Source organism: Strongylocentrotus purpuratus, unplaced genomic scaffold, assembly GCF_000002235.5.
Source record: "Strongylocentrotus purpuratus isolate Spur 01 unplaced genomic scaffold, Spur_5.0 spur5_scaffold_6, whole genome shotgun sequence".
NCBI classification, from domain to species: Eukaryota; Metazoa; Echinodermata; class Echinoidea; order Camarodonta; family Strongylocentrotidae; genus Strongylocentrotus; species Strongylocentrotus purpuratus.
This window is the reverse complement of record NW_022145612.1, coordinates 48,419,549-48,434,949: the sequence shown is the minus strand read 5'-3', so window position 1 is coordinate 48,434,949 and position 15,401 is coordinate 48,419,549. Positions and strand designations below refer to the sequence as shown.

General features: G+C 40.4%; 1 protein-coding gene across 4 annotated transcripts in view; it reads right to left on the bottom strand.

Moving 5' to 3' along the window:
- Positions 1 to 15,401, bottom strand: part of LOC100892279 (mucin-17) — a 47,576-nt gene that overhangs the window by 13,509 nt on the left and 18,666 nt on the right. For 2 of the 4 annotated variants that reach the window (XM_030973367.1, XM_030973365.1), the window contains exons 3-8: positions 14,203 to 14,295; positions 13,352 to 13,522; positions 12,548 to 12,709; positions 11,008 to 11,172; positions 10,374 to 10,544; positions 281 to 9,821 (exon numbers count right to left, since the gene is read on the bottom strand). In XM_030973367.1, coding sequence (XP_030829227.1) covers positions 281 to 9,821; positions 10,374 to 10,544; positions 11,008 to 11,172; positions 12,548 to 12,709; positions 13,352 to 13,522; positions 14,203 to 14,290 — 10,298 coding nt within the window. In that variant the 5' untranslated portion in view covers positions 14,291 to 14,295. The remainder of the gene's footprint in view (positions 1 to 280; positions 9,822 to 10,373; positions 10,545 to 11,007; positions 11,173 to 12,547; positions 12,710 to 13,351; positions 13,523 to 14,202; positions 14,296 to 15,401) is intronic. The other 2 variants (XM_030973366.1, XM_030973368.1) reach the window with 2 other exon arrangements.

Here is a 15,401-nt window from a genome sequence, read left to right as displayed (position 1 = left end):
TGATGACATTGACATCGTTGCTTCCTCTTCAATAGTGATCGTTGTAGAAAGAATTTCAATCGTGGGGGAAGGTGACATTCCGCTACCTTCCATTGTCGTTTGGAAAAGTTCCTCCTCTGTTACTGAAGACGAAGGAGTTACAGCTGTAACCGACTCTCGATTGTCTACAGTAATGGTTCCACTGGAAGTAGTCACTGTGCCACTTCCCTCAGAGGCCATTCCAAATGATGTAACATCGGTCACTAGTACCTTTGTCTCCGCAGTTTGTTCTGTAGAATACCCGGTCACAGACGTGATTTTATTGGTTTGCAATGTAGTTCCTTCCTTGGTAGTGAATCGTGATGTTGAGGATAAACTTTCAGTCGTTGGAGAAGATAATCCACTACCTTCTGTTGTTGTTCCAAAGATAGGTCTCACAGTCGCATTTGTTTCTGGATCCGTTATTTCGACAATTACACTAGTACTTAGAAAATCGGGCTCCTCTGTTGTAACCTTTGTGTCTGTGGATTTTGAAGGCATATATGTTACACCAGAATCCAAATCTGTGTATAAAGTAGTCATACCACTAGAAGGGGTCTTTGTACCACTTCCTTCAGAGGTCGATCCATATAATGTTACTTCTACTGTTGGATGCCCAGTGGTGATGTCTGTAGAATAATCCGTACCCATTTTGTCGGTTGGAGGAGTGCCAGTTGTCTCATTAAGTACTAATAATCCTGGGGATTTAGCAGTCGTTACATCCATCACGGTCAATTTTGTTACATCCTCAACCTTAGTTGTCAAAGGTAAATCTGTTGCTTCTTCATTGGGAAATAATGTTGTAGACAGAACTTCAGTTGTTTGGGATGATGACATGCCGCTACCATCGAAAGTAGTTTCAGAGAGCGGTTCTTCTGTTGCATTCTGCCCTAAGCCTGTTTGTGCGGTGGGTGAAGTGCTGGTTCTTAAGAAACTGGGTTCTTGGGTTTCTTCTTTCAAATCTAACTTTGTTGAAGACATCGGAGTTACTGCAGTAGTAGACCCTTCTGAATACAAACCGGTTCGTTCCTCCAAGGTAGTCATCTCACCACTGCCTTCAGTAGTCGAAGTCACTTCGACCATGGGTTGCATTGTGCTTGTGATGACATATGTATAAGAGCCTGTCGTTGTTGCTTCTGTAGCCGCCTTGGTTTCATTGTGCTGAATTAGTTCTGGGGACTTAGCAGTAGTCATTCCCATCCCTGGCGGTGTTGTTTCATCCTGAAGTGTAGTGGTTGACGGAAATTCAGTTGTACGAATGGTAGTTTCAAAAGACGTAATTTCGATGGTTGGCGATGGACTTGACTCGCCCTCAGTTGTAAATTTGGATGTTGAAGATAGCATTTCAGTCGTTGGAGAATATAGCAATCCGCTCCCTTCTGTTTCTCCTTCGAGTGTAGGTTTCTCAGTTCCATTTGTTTCTGGGGACGTCGTTTCGATAATTACACTAGTACTTAGAAAGCTGGGTTCCTCTGTTGTAACCTTTGTGTCTGTGGATTTTGAAGGCATAGATGTTACACCAGAATCCAAATCTGTGTATAAAGTAGTCGTACCACTAGAAGGGGTCTTTGTACCACTTCCTTCAGAGGTCGATCCATATAACGTTACTTCTACTGTTGGATGCTCAGTCGTGATGTCTGTAGAATAATCCGTACCCATTTTGTCGGTTGGAGGAGTGCCAGTTGTCTCATTAAATACTAATAATCCTGGGGATTTAGCAGTCGTTACATCCATCACGGTCAATTTTGTTACATCCTCAACCTTAGTTGTCAAAGGTAAATCTGTTGCTTCTTCATTGGGAAATAATGTTGTAGACAGGACTTCAGTTGTTTGGGATGATGACATGCCGCTACCATCGAAAGTAGTTTCAGAGAGCGGTTCTTCTGTTGCATTCTGCCCTGAGCCTGTTTGTGCGGTGGGTGAAGTGCTGGTTCTTAAGAAACTGGGTTCTTGGGTTTCTTCTTTCAAATCTAACTTTGTTGAAGACATCGGAGTTACTGCAGTAGTAGACCCTTCTGAATACAAACCGGTTCGTTCCTCCAAGGTAGTCATCTCACCACTGCCTTCAGTAGTCGAAGTCACTTCGACCATGGGTTGCATTGTGCTTGTGATGACATATGTATAAGAGCCTGTCGTTGTTGCTTCTGTAGCCGCCTTGGTTTCATTGTGCTGAATTAGTTCTGGGGACTTAGCAGTAGTTATTCCCATCCCTGGCGGTGTTGTTTCATCCTGAAGTGTAGTGGTTGACGGAAATTCAGTTGTACGAATGGTAGTTTCAAAAGACGTAATTTCGATGGTTGGCGATGGACTTGACTCGCCCTCGGTTGTTAATTTGGATGTTGAAGATAGCATTTCAGTCGTTTGAGAATATAGCAATCCGCTCCCTTCTGTTCCTGCTTCGAATGTAGGTTTCTCAGTTCCATTTGTTTTTGGGCCCGTCGTTTCGACGATTAAACTAGTACTTAGAAAGCTGGGCTCCTCTGTTGTAACCTTTGTGTCTATGGATTTTGAAGGCGTAGATGTTACACCAGAATCCAAATCTGTGTATGAAGTAGTCGTACCACTAGAAGGGGTGATTGTTCCACTTCCCTCAGAGGTCGATCCATATAACGTTACTTCTACTGTTGGATGCTCTGTGGTGATGTCTGTAAAAAAATCCGTACCCATTTTATCGGTTGGAGGAGTGCCAGATGTCTCATTCAGTACTATTAAACCGGGAGGTCTAGCAGTCGTTACATCCACCGCTGCCAATTTTGTTACATCCTCAACCTTAGTTGTCAATGGTAAATCCGTTGTTTCCTTATTGGGAAATAATGTTGTAGACGGGACTTCAGTTGTTTCGGATGATGACATGCCGCTACCATCGAAAGTAGTTTCAAAGAGCGGTTCCTCTGTTGTATTTTGCCTTAAGCCTGTTCGTGCGGTGGGTAAAGTGCTGGTTCTTAAGAAACTGGGTTCTTGGGTTTCTTCTTTCAAATCTAACTTTGTTGAAGACATCGGAGTTACTGCAGTAGTAGACCCTTCTGCATACGAACCAGTTCGTCCTTCCAAGGTAGTCAATTCTCCACTTCCCTCAGTTGTGGATCCAGGGGATGTAACTTCTACCGTTGGTTGCATCGTGCCTGTACTGATTGCTGCAGAATATTGGGTAACCATTTTCTCGGTCGGAGTAGTATCCGTTGTCTCATTCAGTACGATTATTCCCGGAAATTTAGCAGTTGTGGTTTCCAGTCTTGGTGACTTTGTTACATCCTCAGGCATAGTTGTCGACGGAAAATCTGTTGCTTCCTCTACGGTAGAGAATTTTGATTTTGAAGACAGGAGCTCAATTGTTGGTGAAGATGATATTATGCCGCTTCCATCTAGAGTCGTTTCGAGGAGTGGTTGTTCGGTTGCATTTCGATCTAGGCCTGTTCGGTGAGTGGGTGAAGTTGTAGTACTTAAGAAACTAGGTTCTTCTGTTTCTTCTTTCACATCTATCTCGATCGGAGATATCGATGTTACTGCAGTAGTATAATCTACTGTAAACGAAGTCGTTTTTCCGTCCAAGGTTGTCACTTCGCCACTGCCTTCGGTAGTTGATCCAGGAAATGTCACTTCTACCGTTGGTTGCCTTGTGTCTGTGATGAAATCGGTAGAAGAAGCCGTCGCTGTCGCTTCTGGATAAGCTCTTGTTTCATTTTGTAGAATTTGTTCTGGGGACTTAGCAGTTGTCATGTCCATCCCTGGTGATGTAGTTTCATCCTGGATTGTAGTGGTTGATGACAATTCACCCGTTGTAATGGTAGTTTGGACAGACATAATTTCGATTGTAGGCAGTGCTGTTTTTTCGTCCTTGGTTGATGTTGATGTTGATGATGTAGATAACATTTCTATCGGTGGAGAAGATGAGAGTCCACTGCCTTCTGTGGTTGTTTCAAACATTGGTTTCTCTGTTACATTTGTTTCTGGGCCCATTGTTTCATCAATTAAACTCGTACTTAAAAAACTAGGTTCCTTTGTTGTAACATCTATGGCTATCATTGTGCCACTTCCCTCAGTAGTCGATCCAAACAACGTTGTTTCTTCCGTTGTTTGCTCTGTTCCCTTAGTGAGATCCGGAGAATAATCGGTAAACATTTTCTCAGTTGGAGAATCATCAGTTGTCTCATTCAGGACGATTGATCCCGGAAGTCTAGCAGTAGTGACATCCATCCTTGGTGAGTTTGTAACATCCTCAGGCATAGCTGTCGATAATAAATCTGTTTCTTTCTCTTTGGTAGATAACGTTGATGTTGTAGACAGAACGTCAATAGTAGCTGAAGATGACATGCCGCTACCATCCAGAGTCGTTTCAAAGAGTGGTTGTTCTGTTGCATTTTGACCTAAGCCTGATCGAGATATGGGTGAAGTAGTTATGGTTAGGAAACTAGGTTCCTCCGTTTCTTCTGTCACATCTGTCGGAGACATCGGTGTTACTGCAGTAGTAGACTCTATAGAAAACAAAGTCGTCTGGCCGTACAGTGTGGTCACTTCACCACTCCCTTCGGTAGTTGATCCAGGTAATGTCACTTCTTCCGTTGGTTGCCTTGTGTCTGTGATGAAATCTGTAGAAGAAGCCGTCGCTGTTGTTTCTGGATCAGCCCTTGTTTCATTTTGTAGAATTTGTTCCGGGGACTTAGCAGACGTCATGTCCATCCCTGATGATGTAGTTTCATTCTGGATTGTAGTTGTTGATGACAATTCACCCGATAGAATGGTAGTTTGGACAGACATGATTTCGATTGTAGGCAATACTGTTTTTTCCTCCCTGGTTGATGTTGATGTTGTAGATAGAATTTCTATCGGTGGAGAAGATGACAGTCCACTGCCTTCTGTGGTTGTTTCAAACATGGGTTTCTCTGTTGCATTTGTTTTTGGGCCCATTGTTTCATCAATTAAACTAGTACTTAACAAACTAGGTTCCTCTGTTGTTACATCTATGGCTATCATTGTGCCACTTCCCTCAGTAGTCGATCCAAACAACGTTGTTTCTTCCGTTGTTTGCTCTGTTCCCTTAGTGAGATCCGGAGAATAATCGGTAACCATTTTCTCAGTTGGAGTATCATCAGTTGTCTCATTCAGGAGGATTGATCCCGGAAATCTAGCAGTAGTGACATCCATCCTAGGTGACTTTGTAACATCCTCAGGCATAGCTGTCGATGATAAAGCTGTTTCTTTCTCTATGGTAGATAATGTTGATGTTGCAGACAGGACTTCAATTGTTGGGGAAGATGACATGCCGCTACCATCCATAGTGGTTTCTAAGAGTGGTTGTTCTGTTGCATTTCTACCTAAGTCTGTATGTGGAGTGGGTGAGCTAATAGTGCTTAGGAAACTAGGTTCCTCCGTTGTTTCTTCCGTCAAATCTGTCTCTTTCTGAGACATCGGTGTTACTGCAGTGGTAGACTCTATAGAAAATGAAGTCGTCTGTCCGTACAGTGTTGTCACTTCACCACTCCCTTCGGTAGTTGATCCAGGTAATGTAACTTCTCCCGTTGGTTGCCTTGTGCCTGTGATGAAATCTGTAGAAGAAGCCGTCGCTGTTGCTACTGGATCAGTACTTGTTTCATTTTGTAGAATTTGTTCCGGGGACTTAGCAGTTGTCATGTCAATCCCTGGTGATGTAGTTTCATCCTGGATTGCAGTGGTTGATGACAATTCACCCGATAGAATGGTAGTTTGGACAGACATGATTTCGATTGTAGGCAATGCTGTTATTTCGTCCTTGGTTGATGTTGATGTTGTAGATAGAATTTCTATCGGTGGAGAAGATGACAGTCCACTGCCTTCTGTGGTTGTATCAAACATGGGTTTCTCTGTTGCATTTGTTTCTGGGCCCATTGTTTCATCAATTAAACTAGTACTTAACAAACTAGGTTCCTCTGTTGTTACATTTGTGTCTATCATTGTTCCACTTCCCTCGGTAGTCAGTCCAAACAACGTTGTTTCTTCCGTTGGTTGCTCTGTTCCTTTAGTAAGGTCCGGAGAATAATCAGTAACAATTTTCTCAGTTGGAGTAGTATCAGTTGTCTCATTCAGAACAATCGATCCCGGAAATCTAGCAGTAGTGACATCCATCCTAGGTGACTTTGTTACATTCACAGGGGTATCCGTCGATGATAAATCTGTTTCTTTCTCTAAGGTAGAGAATGATGATGTTGTAGAAAGGACTTCAATTGTTGGGGAAGATGACATGCCGCTGCCAACCATAGTCGTTTCTAAGAGTGGTTGTTCTGTTGCATTTCTACCTAAGTCTGTTTGTGGAGTGGGTGAAGTAGTAGTGCTTAGGAAACTAGGTTCCTCCGTTTCTTCTGGCACATCTGTCGGAGACATCGGTGTTATTGCAGTAGTAGACTCTATAGCAAACAAAGTCGTTTGTCCGTACACTGTGGTCACTTCACCACTCCCTTCGGTAGTTGATCCAGGTAATGTCACTTCTTCCGTTGGTTGCCTTGTGTCTGTGATGACATCTGTAGAAGAAGCCGTCGCTGTTGCTACTGGATCAGTACTTGTTTCATTTTGTAGAATTTGTTCCGGGGACTTAGCAGTAGTCATGTCAATCCCTGGTGATGTAGTTTCATCCTGGATTGTAGTGGTTGATGACAATTCCCCCGTTAGAATGGTAGTTTGGACAGACATGATTTCGATTGTAGGCAGTGCTGTTGTTGTGTCCTTGATTGATGTTGATGTTGATGTTGTAGATAACATTTCGATCGGTGGAGTAGACGATAATCCGCTGCCTTCTCTGGTTGTTTCAAAAATCGGTTTCTCTGTTGCATTTGTTTCTGGGCCCATTGTTTCATCAATTAAACTCGTACTTAAAAAACTAGGTTCCTCTGTTGTAACATCTATGGCTATCATTGTGCCACTTCCCTCAGAAGTCGATCCAAACAACGTTGTTTCTTCCGTTGTTTGCTCTGTTCCCTTAGTGAGATCCGGAGAATAATCGGTAACCATTTTCTCAGTTGGAGTAGTATCAGTTGTCTCATTCAGGACGATCGATCCCGGAAATTTAGCAGTAGTGACATCCATACTTGGTGACTTTGTTACAATCACAGGGGTATCTGTCGATGATAAATCTGTTTCTTTCTCTACAGTAGAGAATGTTGATGTTGTAGACAGGACTTCAATTGTTGGGGAAGATGACCTGCCGCTGCCATCCATAGTTGTTTCTAAGAGTGGTTGTTCTGTTGCATTTTGACCTAAGCCTGTTCGAGGTATGGGTGAAGAAGTAGTGCTTAGGAAATTAGGTTCCTCCGTTTCTTCTGTCAAATCTGTCGGAGACATCGGTGTTATTGCAGTAGTAGACTCTATAGAAAACATAGTCGTCTGTCCGTCCAGGGTTGTCACTTCACCACTCCCTTCAGTAGTTGATCCAGGTAATGTAATTTCTACCGTTGGTTGCCTTGTGCCTATGATGACGTCTGTAGAAGAAGCCGTCGCTGTTGTTTCTGGATCAGCCCTTGTTTCATTTTGTTGAATTAGTTCTGGGGACTTAGGAGTCGTCATGTCCATCACTGATGTTGTTTCTGTCATTGGAGAAGATGGCAATCCGCTGCCTTCTGTGGTTGTTTCAAACATTGGTTTTTCAGTTGCATTCGATTCTTGGCTTGTCGCTTCAACAACTAAACTAGTACTTAGAAAACTGGGCTCTTCTGTTGTAACATATGTGTCTCTGTGTTTAGAAGACGTAGGCGTTACACCAGTATCCGACTCTGTGTATAAAGGAGTGGTACCACTAGAAGGAGTCACTGTGCCACTTCCCTCATCAGTAGTCAATCCAAACAACGTTGTTTCTACCGTTGGTTGCTCTGTGTCCTTCACGATTTCTGTAGAGTAGTCGGTAACCATTTTCTCGGTTGGAGTAGTACCAGCTGTCTGATTCACTACGATTAGTCCTGGAGGTTTAGCAGTTGTGACATCTAATCCTGGTGACTTTGTTACATTCACAGGGTTATATGTCGATGATAAATCTGTTTCTTTCTCTACAGTAGAGAATGTTGATGTTGTAGACAGGACTTCAATTGTTGGGGAAGATGACATGCCGCTGCCATCCATGGTTGTTTCTAAGAGTGGTTGTTCTGTTGCATTTTTACCTAAGTCTGTTTGTGGAGTGGGTGAAGTAGTAGTGCTGAAGGAACCAGGTTCCTCCGTTTCTACTTTCAAATTTGTTGGAGACATCGGTGTTACTGAAATTGTAGGTTCTATTGTAAACAAAGTCGTTTGTGGCTGTGATGTTCTTCCTTCAGTAAATGTTGTTGGAGTAGTCTGTATTTCTGTTGGAGTAGACTTTGTTGGCGTAGTTTTTTCTACTTCTTTAACCGACGTCGTATTTTCAATGAATGGTGGCGGCGGAGTAGACGTTGTTGCTGATGAGGTAGATGTGGTCGGCGTAGTTTCATCTACATCTATTGGTGATGTTGCATCTTCTGCCAGTGTAGTTGGAGTAGACTGTATTGCTGATGGGGTAGATGTTGCCGGTGAAGGTTCTTCTTCTGTAACCTGTATTGTTGGAGTGGACTGTGGTGCTGCTGGCGTAGATGTTGTCGGCGTTGTTTCATCTAATTCTGTTGGCGACGTTTTATCTTCTAAAAGAGTTATGTATTCTGTTGCCGATGTCATATCTTCAGTCATTGTTGTTGGAGTAGACTGTATTGCTGATGGGGTAGATGTTGTCGCTGTACTTTCATCCACTTCTATTGGTGATGTTGCATCTTCTGTCAGTGTAGTTGGAGTAGACTGTGTTGCCGATGGCGTAGATGTTGCTGGTGCAGTTTCTTCTTCTGTAACCTGCGTTGTTGGAGTAAAGTGTGTTGCTGATGGCGTTGATGTGGGCCGTGTAGTTTCATCTACTTCTGTTGGTGATGTTGCATCTTCAATTAGTGTTGTTGGAGTAGACTGTATTGCTGGTGGGGTGGATGTTGCCGGTGCAGTTTCTTCTTCTGTAACCTGCGTTGTTGGAGTAGACTGTGCTGCTGATGCGGTAGATGTTGTCGGTGTAGTTTCATCTACTTCTGTTGGTGATGTTGCATCTTCAATCAGTGTTGTTGGAGTAGACTGTGTTGCTGATGGGGTAGATGTTGTCGGTGCAGTTTCATCTACCTCTGTTGGTGATGTTGCATCTTCAATCAGTGTTGTTGGAGTAGACTGTGTTGCTGATGGGGTAGATGCTGTCGGTGCAGTTTCATCTACCTCTGTTGGTGATGTTGCATCTTCAATCAATGTTGTTGGAGTAGACTGTGTTGCTGATGGGGTAGATGTTGTCAGCGAAGTTTCTTCCTTTTCTGTAACTGCCGTTGTACCATCAATCATTGAAGTCGACGAAGCCTGCATCGTGGTCGGCGAAGTTTCTGTTATTGGTGTTGTGAATGTTTTTTCTTCTATTAAGGTTGTTGAAGCAGGTCGTTTTGTTGATGGAGTAGATGCAATTGACGTCGTTTCTTCTCTTTCTGTTGTCGGTGAAGTTTCTACTGATGATGTTGGAGAAGACTGTATGGCTGTTGTCGGAGTAGTCTGTAATGCTGGTGGAGTAGATGTGGTTGGCGTTGTTTCCATTGCTGTGTGTACCGTTGATGGTGTGATATCTGCTCTTGTAGTAGTCGCAGTTGTCGACGGAGTTGCTGTGGTTGGGATTGTTATTAATTCTGGAGCTTGTGTTTCTGCCTCTATTCTTGTCTTTGGTGTTGACTTGGAAAGTGGACCCGGAAGTAGATTTGTAACCCGTCCTCCGTCTGGTGTTGTTAGAGTTGGGCCACGTGTTGGTCTGGTCAGAAGAACAACAACTGTCAACAAAGAAATATGAGAAACAAAGATGAAGCCTCAAATATATAAATGTATGACTTGGTTCCCTTTTCATTTCAAAGGTTTATTGATGTCAAGGATTCTATTATATTTTAGGTTCTTGATTAATGGGTACGCAAAGCTTGAAATAATCAAGGTAATCGCTAAATAAGATGTGTAACACAATACAAATTTGTTATCATAACACAACATTACCATATAACATCTTTTTTTCTCTTCCATAATGATAACTAATTACCAATACTATCTATTCATATTTATCATGCTCTCTTTTTCTTCTTCTTCACAAATCACAACAAAAATATGGTTTAATCACGGAAGCAAAACCGTCTTCGTGATCGCGAACACCAACAGATTTTTTATCATTTAAAAGAAAAGATAATAACCAATACATAATCTAAGTCACGATGTTTGACATGAAATCTTAGACACACGTTCGAAAGACATAATAGTGTTCTTCTGTGCCTCATGATATTTGTAGACTTTGATTTTTAGCTCAGATTTTAAGGGACCACGTCATCCCTAAGTCATACCTTCTTGTCTGCAGACACCTAGGTAAAGGAGCCTCATTGTATCCATGTCCCTCCTGCAAGCAAAGTAGTCCATGAAGCATTTGTTGAAATATGTCTTTCCGTCCGTCCCGCACACGGGATCGTAGTTCATATCACATGCCGGTTTCCGACATTTCCGTCTTTTCCGCCTCCCTTTCAACAAAAGAATCACATCAAAAAATATCCTAAGATCTGAAGTTGTCTGGTGTGAGTAATACATAGTAACTAATGCAATAAATGAGAATATTATATGTTAATGAAGTGATTTCTAATTGGAATCATTAAAAATGTTTCTTTCTTTACAGTATTGTTTAATACTAAACAGAACGGAGGTTAAATTATATGATTATGATTATAGAACTTAAAATTGCAAATGAAATCTGGAGCCATGTCATAAGATGATTGAAACTACTATTATCACCAATTGTGTAGTCATCGGGTAAATCAAATAGAGACATGACTGTTATCGTGATATTTATGTTTGCGATCGCAGCAAAGGATCATTATAAAAATAAGACTTTATATATGAGTGTCAAATGCAGCGTATGATCACGAAAAAGAACAAAGACAGAAACATAGACATATATATGAAATAACAATAAACATTAAATCTCACCTTTAAATTCACATTCCCCTTTATGCGCCTGAGAGGCAAGGTTTGGGTCGTTTTGTACGCAGGCTGTGATCTGTAGTATTCCTTGGTTGACGTATGTTTTACCATCCCGACCGCATACCGGTTTGTATTTTCCCTTGTACTCCAGTGGACATCTACCTCCTAAACCTGATACACAGATAATAAATAGAATCATTGTAGTTTGTAAAAGTATTGATGTACCTGTCAAGCATCATATAAAGACATTTCAATTATTTAGATTGAAAAAGACTTAAACCAGTTCAGTTCAGCTCAGTTCAGTTTATTAATTTTTCTCAAGCATAAAAACAATATTATAATGTATACAAAAATGGCAAACATATAAGAGAAAAAACGGAAACTACAAAAAAGTTTATAAAAACTTGTTTGGAGTAGCACCCAGTAAAGGGAAAAATACATAGTATAAACAATTGCAATTGTTAACCATTATTTTGTATTAAAAAAAATAATTTCTTTTCTCGATTCAAGTCATTCACCATTGCACTTGTAAATTCACAAAGAGGATTTATTATTGTTGATTAGTTTTAAAAGGATGACCACCATAATGACATCAAAGTACATGCAGAACGTAGTTTTAGAGCTATTTCAGGAGAGCAGAAAAAATAAACATTGTGTTTTACCCCTTTGATCGGAATTCGTATTCTATACAATATCAGCGAATATGCTACTAAAGGAAATCAGCATAGAACCGTTGGTTTTTAGATCTTATTAACATTCTATGCTTTCAAAACTCTAATAATTAATCATGATGATGCGTCAATTTCCAATCCTGGAATTTGGTTTCTGGTGTTCGAGTTTAATCCAAAGTTACCCACTATGATATTTACAATAATGCTCCCTTTTCTTACGGTCCATTGCCCTTCATGATTGTTGGATATCATAAACCTCAAACGAAACGCTACGATAGAGCTTTCAAAAATGGAGGCTAAACACATGAAACGAAATTAGTTCTATTGGAATCTCCGGCGGACTTATAGAAGCAAAGGCCCTAATTAATGAAATTTGGTTAAGATTCAAGATTCAAGATTCAAGATTATTTTATTGGTCCATGCATGCAAACATTACATAGAAATTTTGCTTCCAATGGCTTTTTTGACAGTGAAAATACAAATGATAGAAAATACAATATAACATTTAACAATAGAAAACTATGTACATAAATATGGATAACTGTTTAAACAATTGTTCTGAAGTCGGGCCACAAGAAGGTTGGGTCATAGAGGAGCCTGATCTACTAAGTCTTATCCACTTATCCGTCCATGACAGTGAACGTTTTATGGATTCTAATTTTGGTCTGTAACCATGGCAACATATAGTTTAAAAAATATTGTTCCAAAGCACCCTACTTTTAGCATTGTTCGACACGGATAGTCATGCCCTTTACAATAAACAGCTCACTGGAATTCTTTACTTCTGTTTACAGGCCATCTATCTTTCAGTTTTTCAGAGTTTTCCGGCTCAAAGACGTCCTAGACATGAAACATATCTAAAAACAGTCATTTACCTTCTTGATCGCAGTATCCATCATTAATCTTGACTAATGATGGTGTCTTTGTTTCGCATGCCATAGCACCCAGTAAGCATGGATTGTCATAGGTTCGCCCATCACTGCCGCAGACCGGAGATACTATGTCGGGACACTCACGAGGACAGTCTTCTTCTGGTACTGCAAAAAAAAGAAACATAATGATAACGATGACATAACGAACCGATACGAAGTCATCCATCTTGGTCCTTAATAGTGTATCTTCAAATGGCGTCGCGCTAACTCGGCACAAGTATAAACCAGGCGTTGTGGTTTAGGAGTTGAGCCACAGTGCCAAAGTTATTGTAGCATTTCACCGCCTGAAATGTTAGTCATTATCTTTAGTATTACTTTTTACACTATTAAATATACTGAGATGAATGTTTTAAATGACATACTCGCAAACATTTCAACCACAATGTTTTGCGATCCATTCAGCTGTCTTAATGAGATCAGCTTCGATTTCTAGTTGAGCGGGGTCGTCCTGAATTATTTTGGATACCTTTACACTTACTTCATTTGAGCAAAATCGTCCAATATGTTTTTGTTTAATTGTGGTTGAGGTAAATAAATGAGTAAATTGTCTCCTTATCAATGAAATTGAATGTTTGAATAAATCTTCCGAATTGGATACATTGAGCCTTGTATAATTGATTGTGGAAATGGTCGGCAGAGTTTTTATACTAATTATAATTTTGTCAAGTATACTTTCAAAATCAAAACAAATTATTTTTTCTTTCTTCTTCACCTTCGAGACTGTTAAAAACAACAACGATGACTTACATACTGCGGGATGCCGTGTTCTACATCTCCCTTGATACGCAACAGCGAGGTCTGGGTCTTTTCTATGGCACTTTATGGAGAATAGAACGCATATACTGTAGTAGGTCTCTCCATCTGACCCACAGACCGGAGCGTAGTAACGGGTACATCTTCTGAAACAAGGGTCATTGGCTGGTTACGAAGAAAACACATAAATATGAAAGGTATTATTTTGTTTTACTTCTCTTGCTTAACAAAATATATACATTGATTGTCTTAAAATATGAACATATACTGCAACAGTAAGATGATACATTGGTATGTGTTCATTGTAACATACATTTATGTGGATTTTCGAGGTAAAATATGATAAATTATGAAATGGTGTCCATTTATGGCCCAAATACTGATCGGTCCCAATAAAATACGATTAAAAGAAGCTGTAAGAGTTTGGCACATGTCAAAGTTGTCGTATAAATACCTTTCATTTGGCATTTAGCGTAATGCAGCCATCATCCACTTTGAAAAGGCAAAAAGTAAAGTGAGAATCGTACAAGTGGCATAATTTTGTGGCAAATTAGTGAGTAACATGTGATTGTGATCTGTCTGAGGATATAATCTTTCTTTTTTATTTCGTGGTTTGAAATACCTGGATTTTTAAATCTCCACAATGTGTCATCTCCATTTTATCTACTTAGAAGTTTTCAAAACGAAAAATATTGCATTTTAATGTATATCTTACATTTGTCTTAAGTATTTTTATAAACGGTATTGCGCTGAACCCTGGATCAGGAACAGGTGGATGGATTTAGCATAAATTCAAACTGATTAACATAAATTGGTCGGTAAATGATGGATTTATCACTACTTACGATCATAGTGGAATGGGTCGTAGGCTTCAACAATGGATAAGAACCAGAATAAAATAGTAAAGAGCGCCAACACTCGGTCTGCACCCATGACACCTGTAGAACAAAACATCGGAAAGACTTTGTATCAGTGAGGAAAACGAAAATGTTTGATGCGACATTTAAAAAGGTTTCATTGAAGATTATGTGGCTAGGACATTTTTCATTTATACAGTTAAAGAGCAAAGTAGAAAATAAGTGGGATATGGAGGGAGAAAGAGAGGAAACGAGAGATGAGTGAAGGACAGAGACAGATAGTGAAATAGTGAGTGGATTCGTAGAGATGCAGACAGAGAGGGAAACAGAGAAAAAGATACAGAGAGATATAAACAGTGACATGGAAGAGTGATTTTTACGTTATACTTCATCGTAAACTCAAAAGTACATCTCAACTTTTCTTGTCTGATTCTGTTGCGCATCACTCCTAACCTGACGACCATGTAAGATTACAATGTTGACAACCAAGCATCCATTCTGTCTTTCATGCATTTTGTTACATACTTCAACTTGTGATTTCGATATTAAATAATCACAATTTTGGCATCAGTATAATCACTGCAATCAGTTATACTCGTGGAATGACGATAATACGGGAAGATGTTCTGTAAATACACGTCCCACTCGTTATTCTTTCTTGCCTGGACGTGACGTCAGACTTTGTGGTCGGCTATTTTAAATCTTGAACTTGTCCCTGAAATCATTTCATCTCAAAGATAACCCATGTCTGAACCTCTAAATAGTGCAAGGTGATGATGTTGCGTTTAATTTGATCTGAGCGAGATTGAACCAGCCATCGCCTCTCGCTGTTCGTCAGCTCACAATCAGCCCACGCCTATAATTCCATTACGAATATTAATCTAAGCTCTGTCAACAGTTTTATCCGTTTGACAATCACTTACACGCGACAGAATACATCAAATATGGAAACCATCATTTCTATATGTCTACTTTGGAAAATCCTGTTTTTCCTCGCCCCCTCTCCCCATCCATTTTATCTCGCCTTCTTTCCCTCAACACATCTGTATGAAAGTTGAAGATTTATGGAAGATTTTAACTTCGGGCATGTTCCACTGATACACAGTTTTTTGTTTGCCCTATAAGTCTCTCTCTCTCTTCCTCTCTCTCTCTCCCTCTTTATCTCCCTTTCTTTTTCCTTCTCTCTC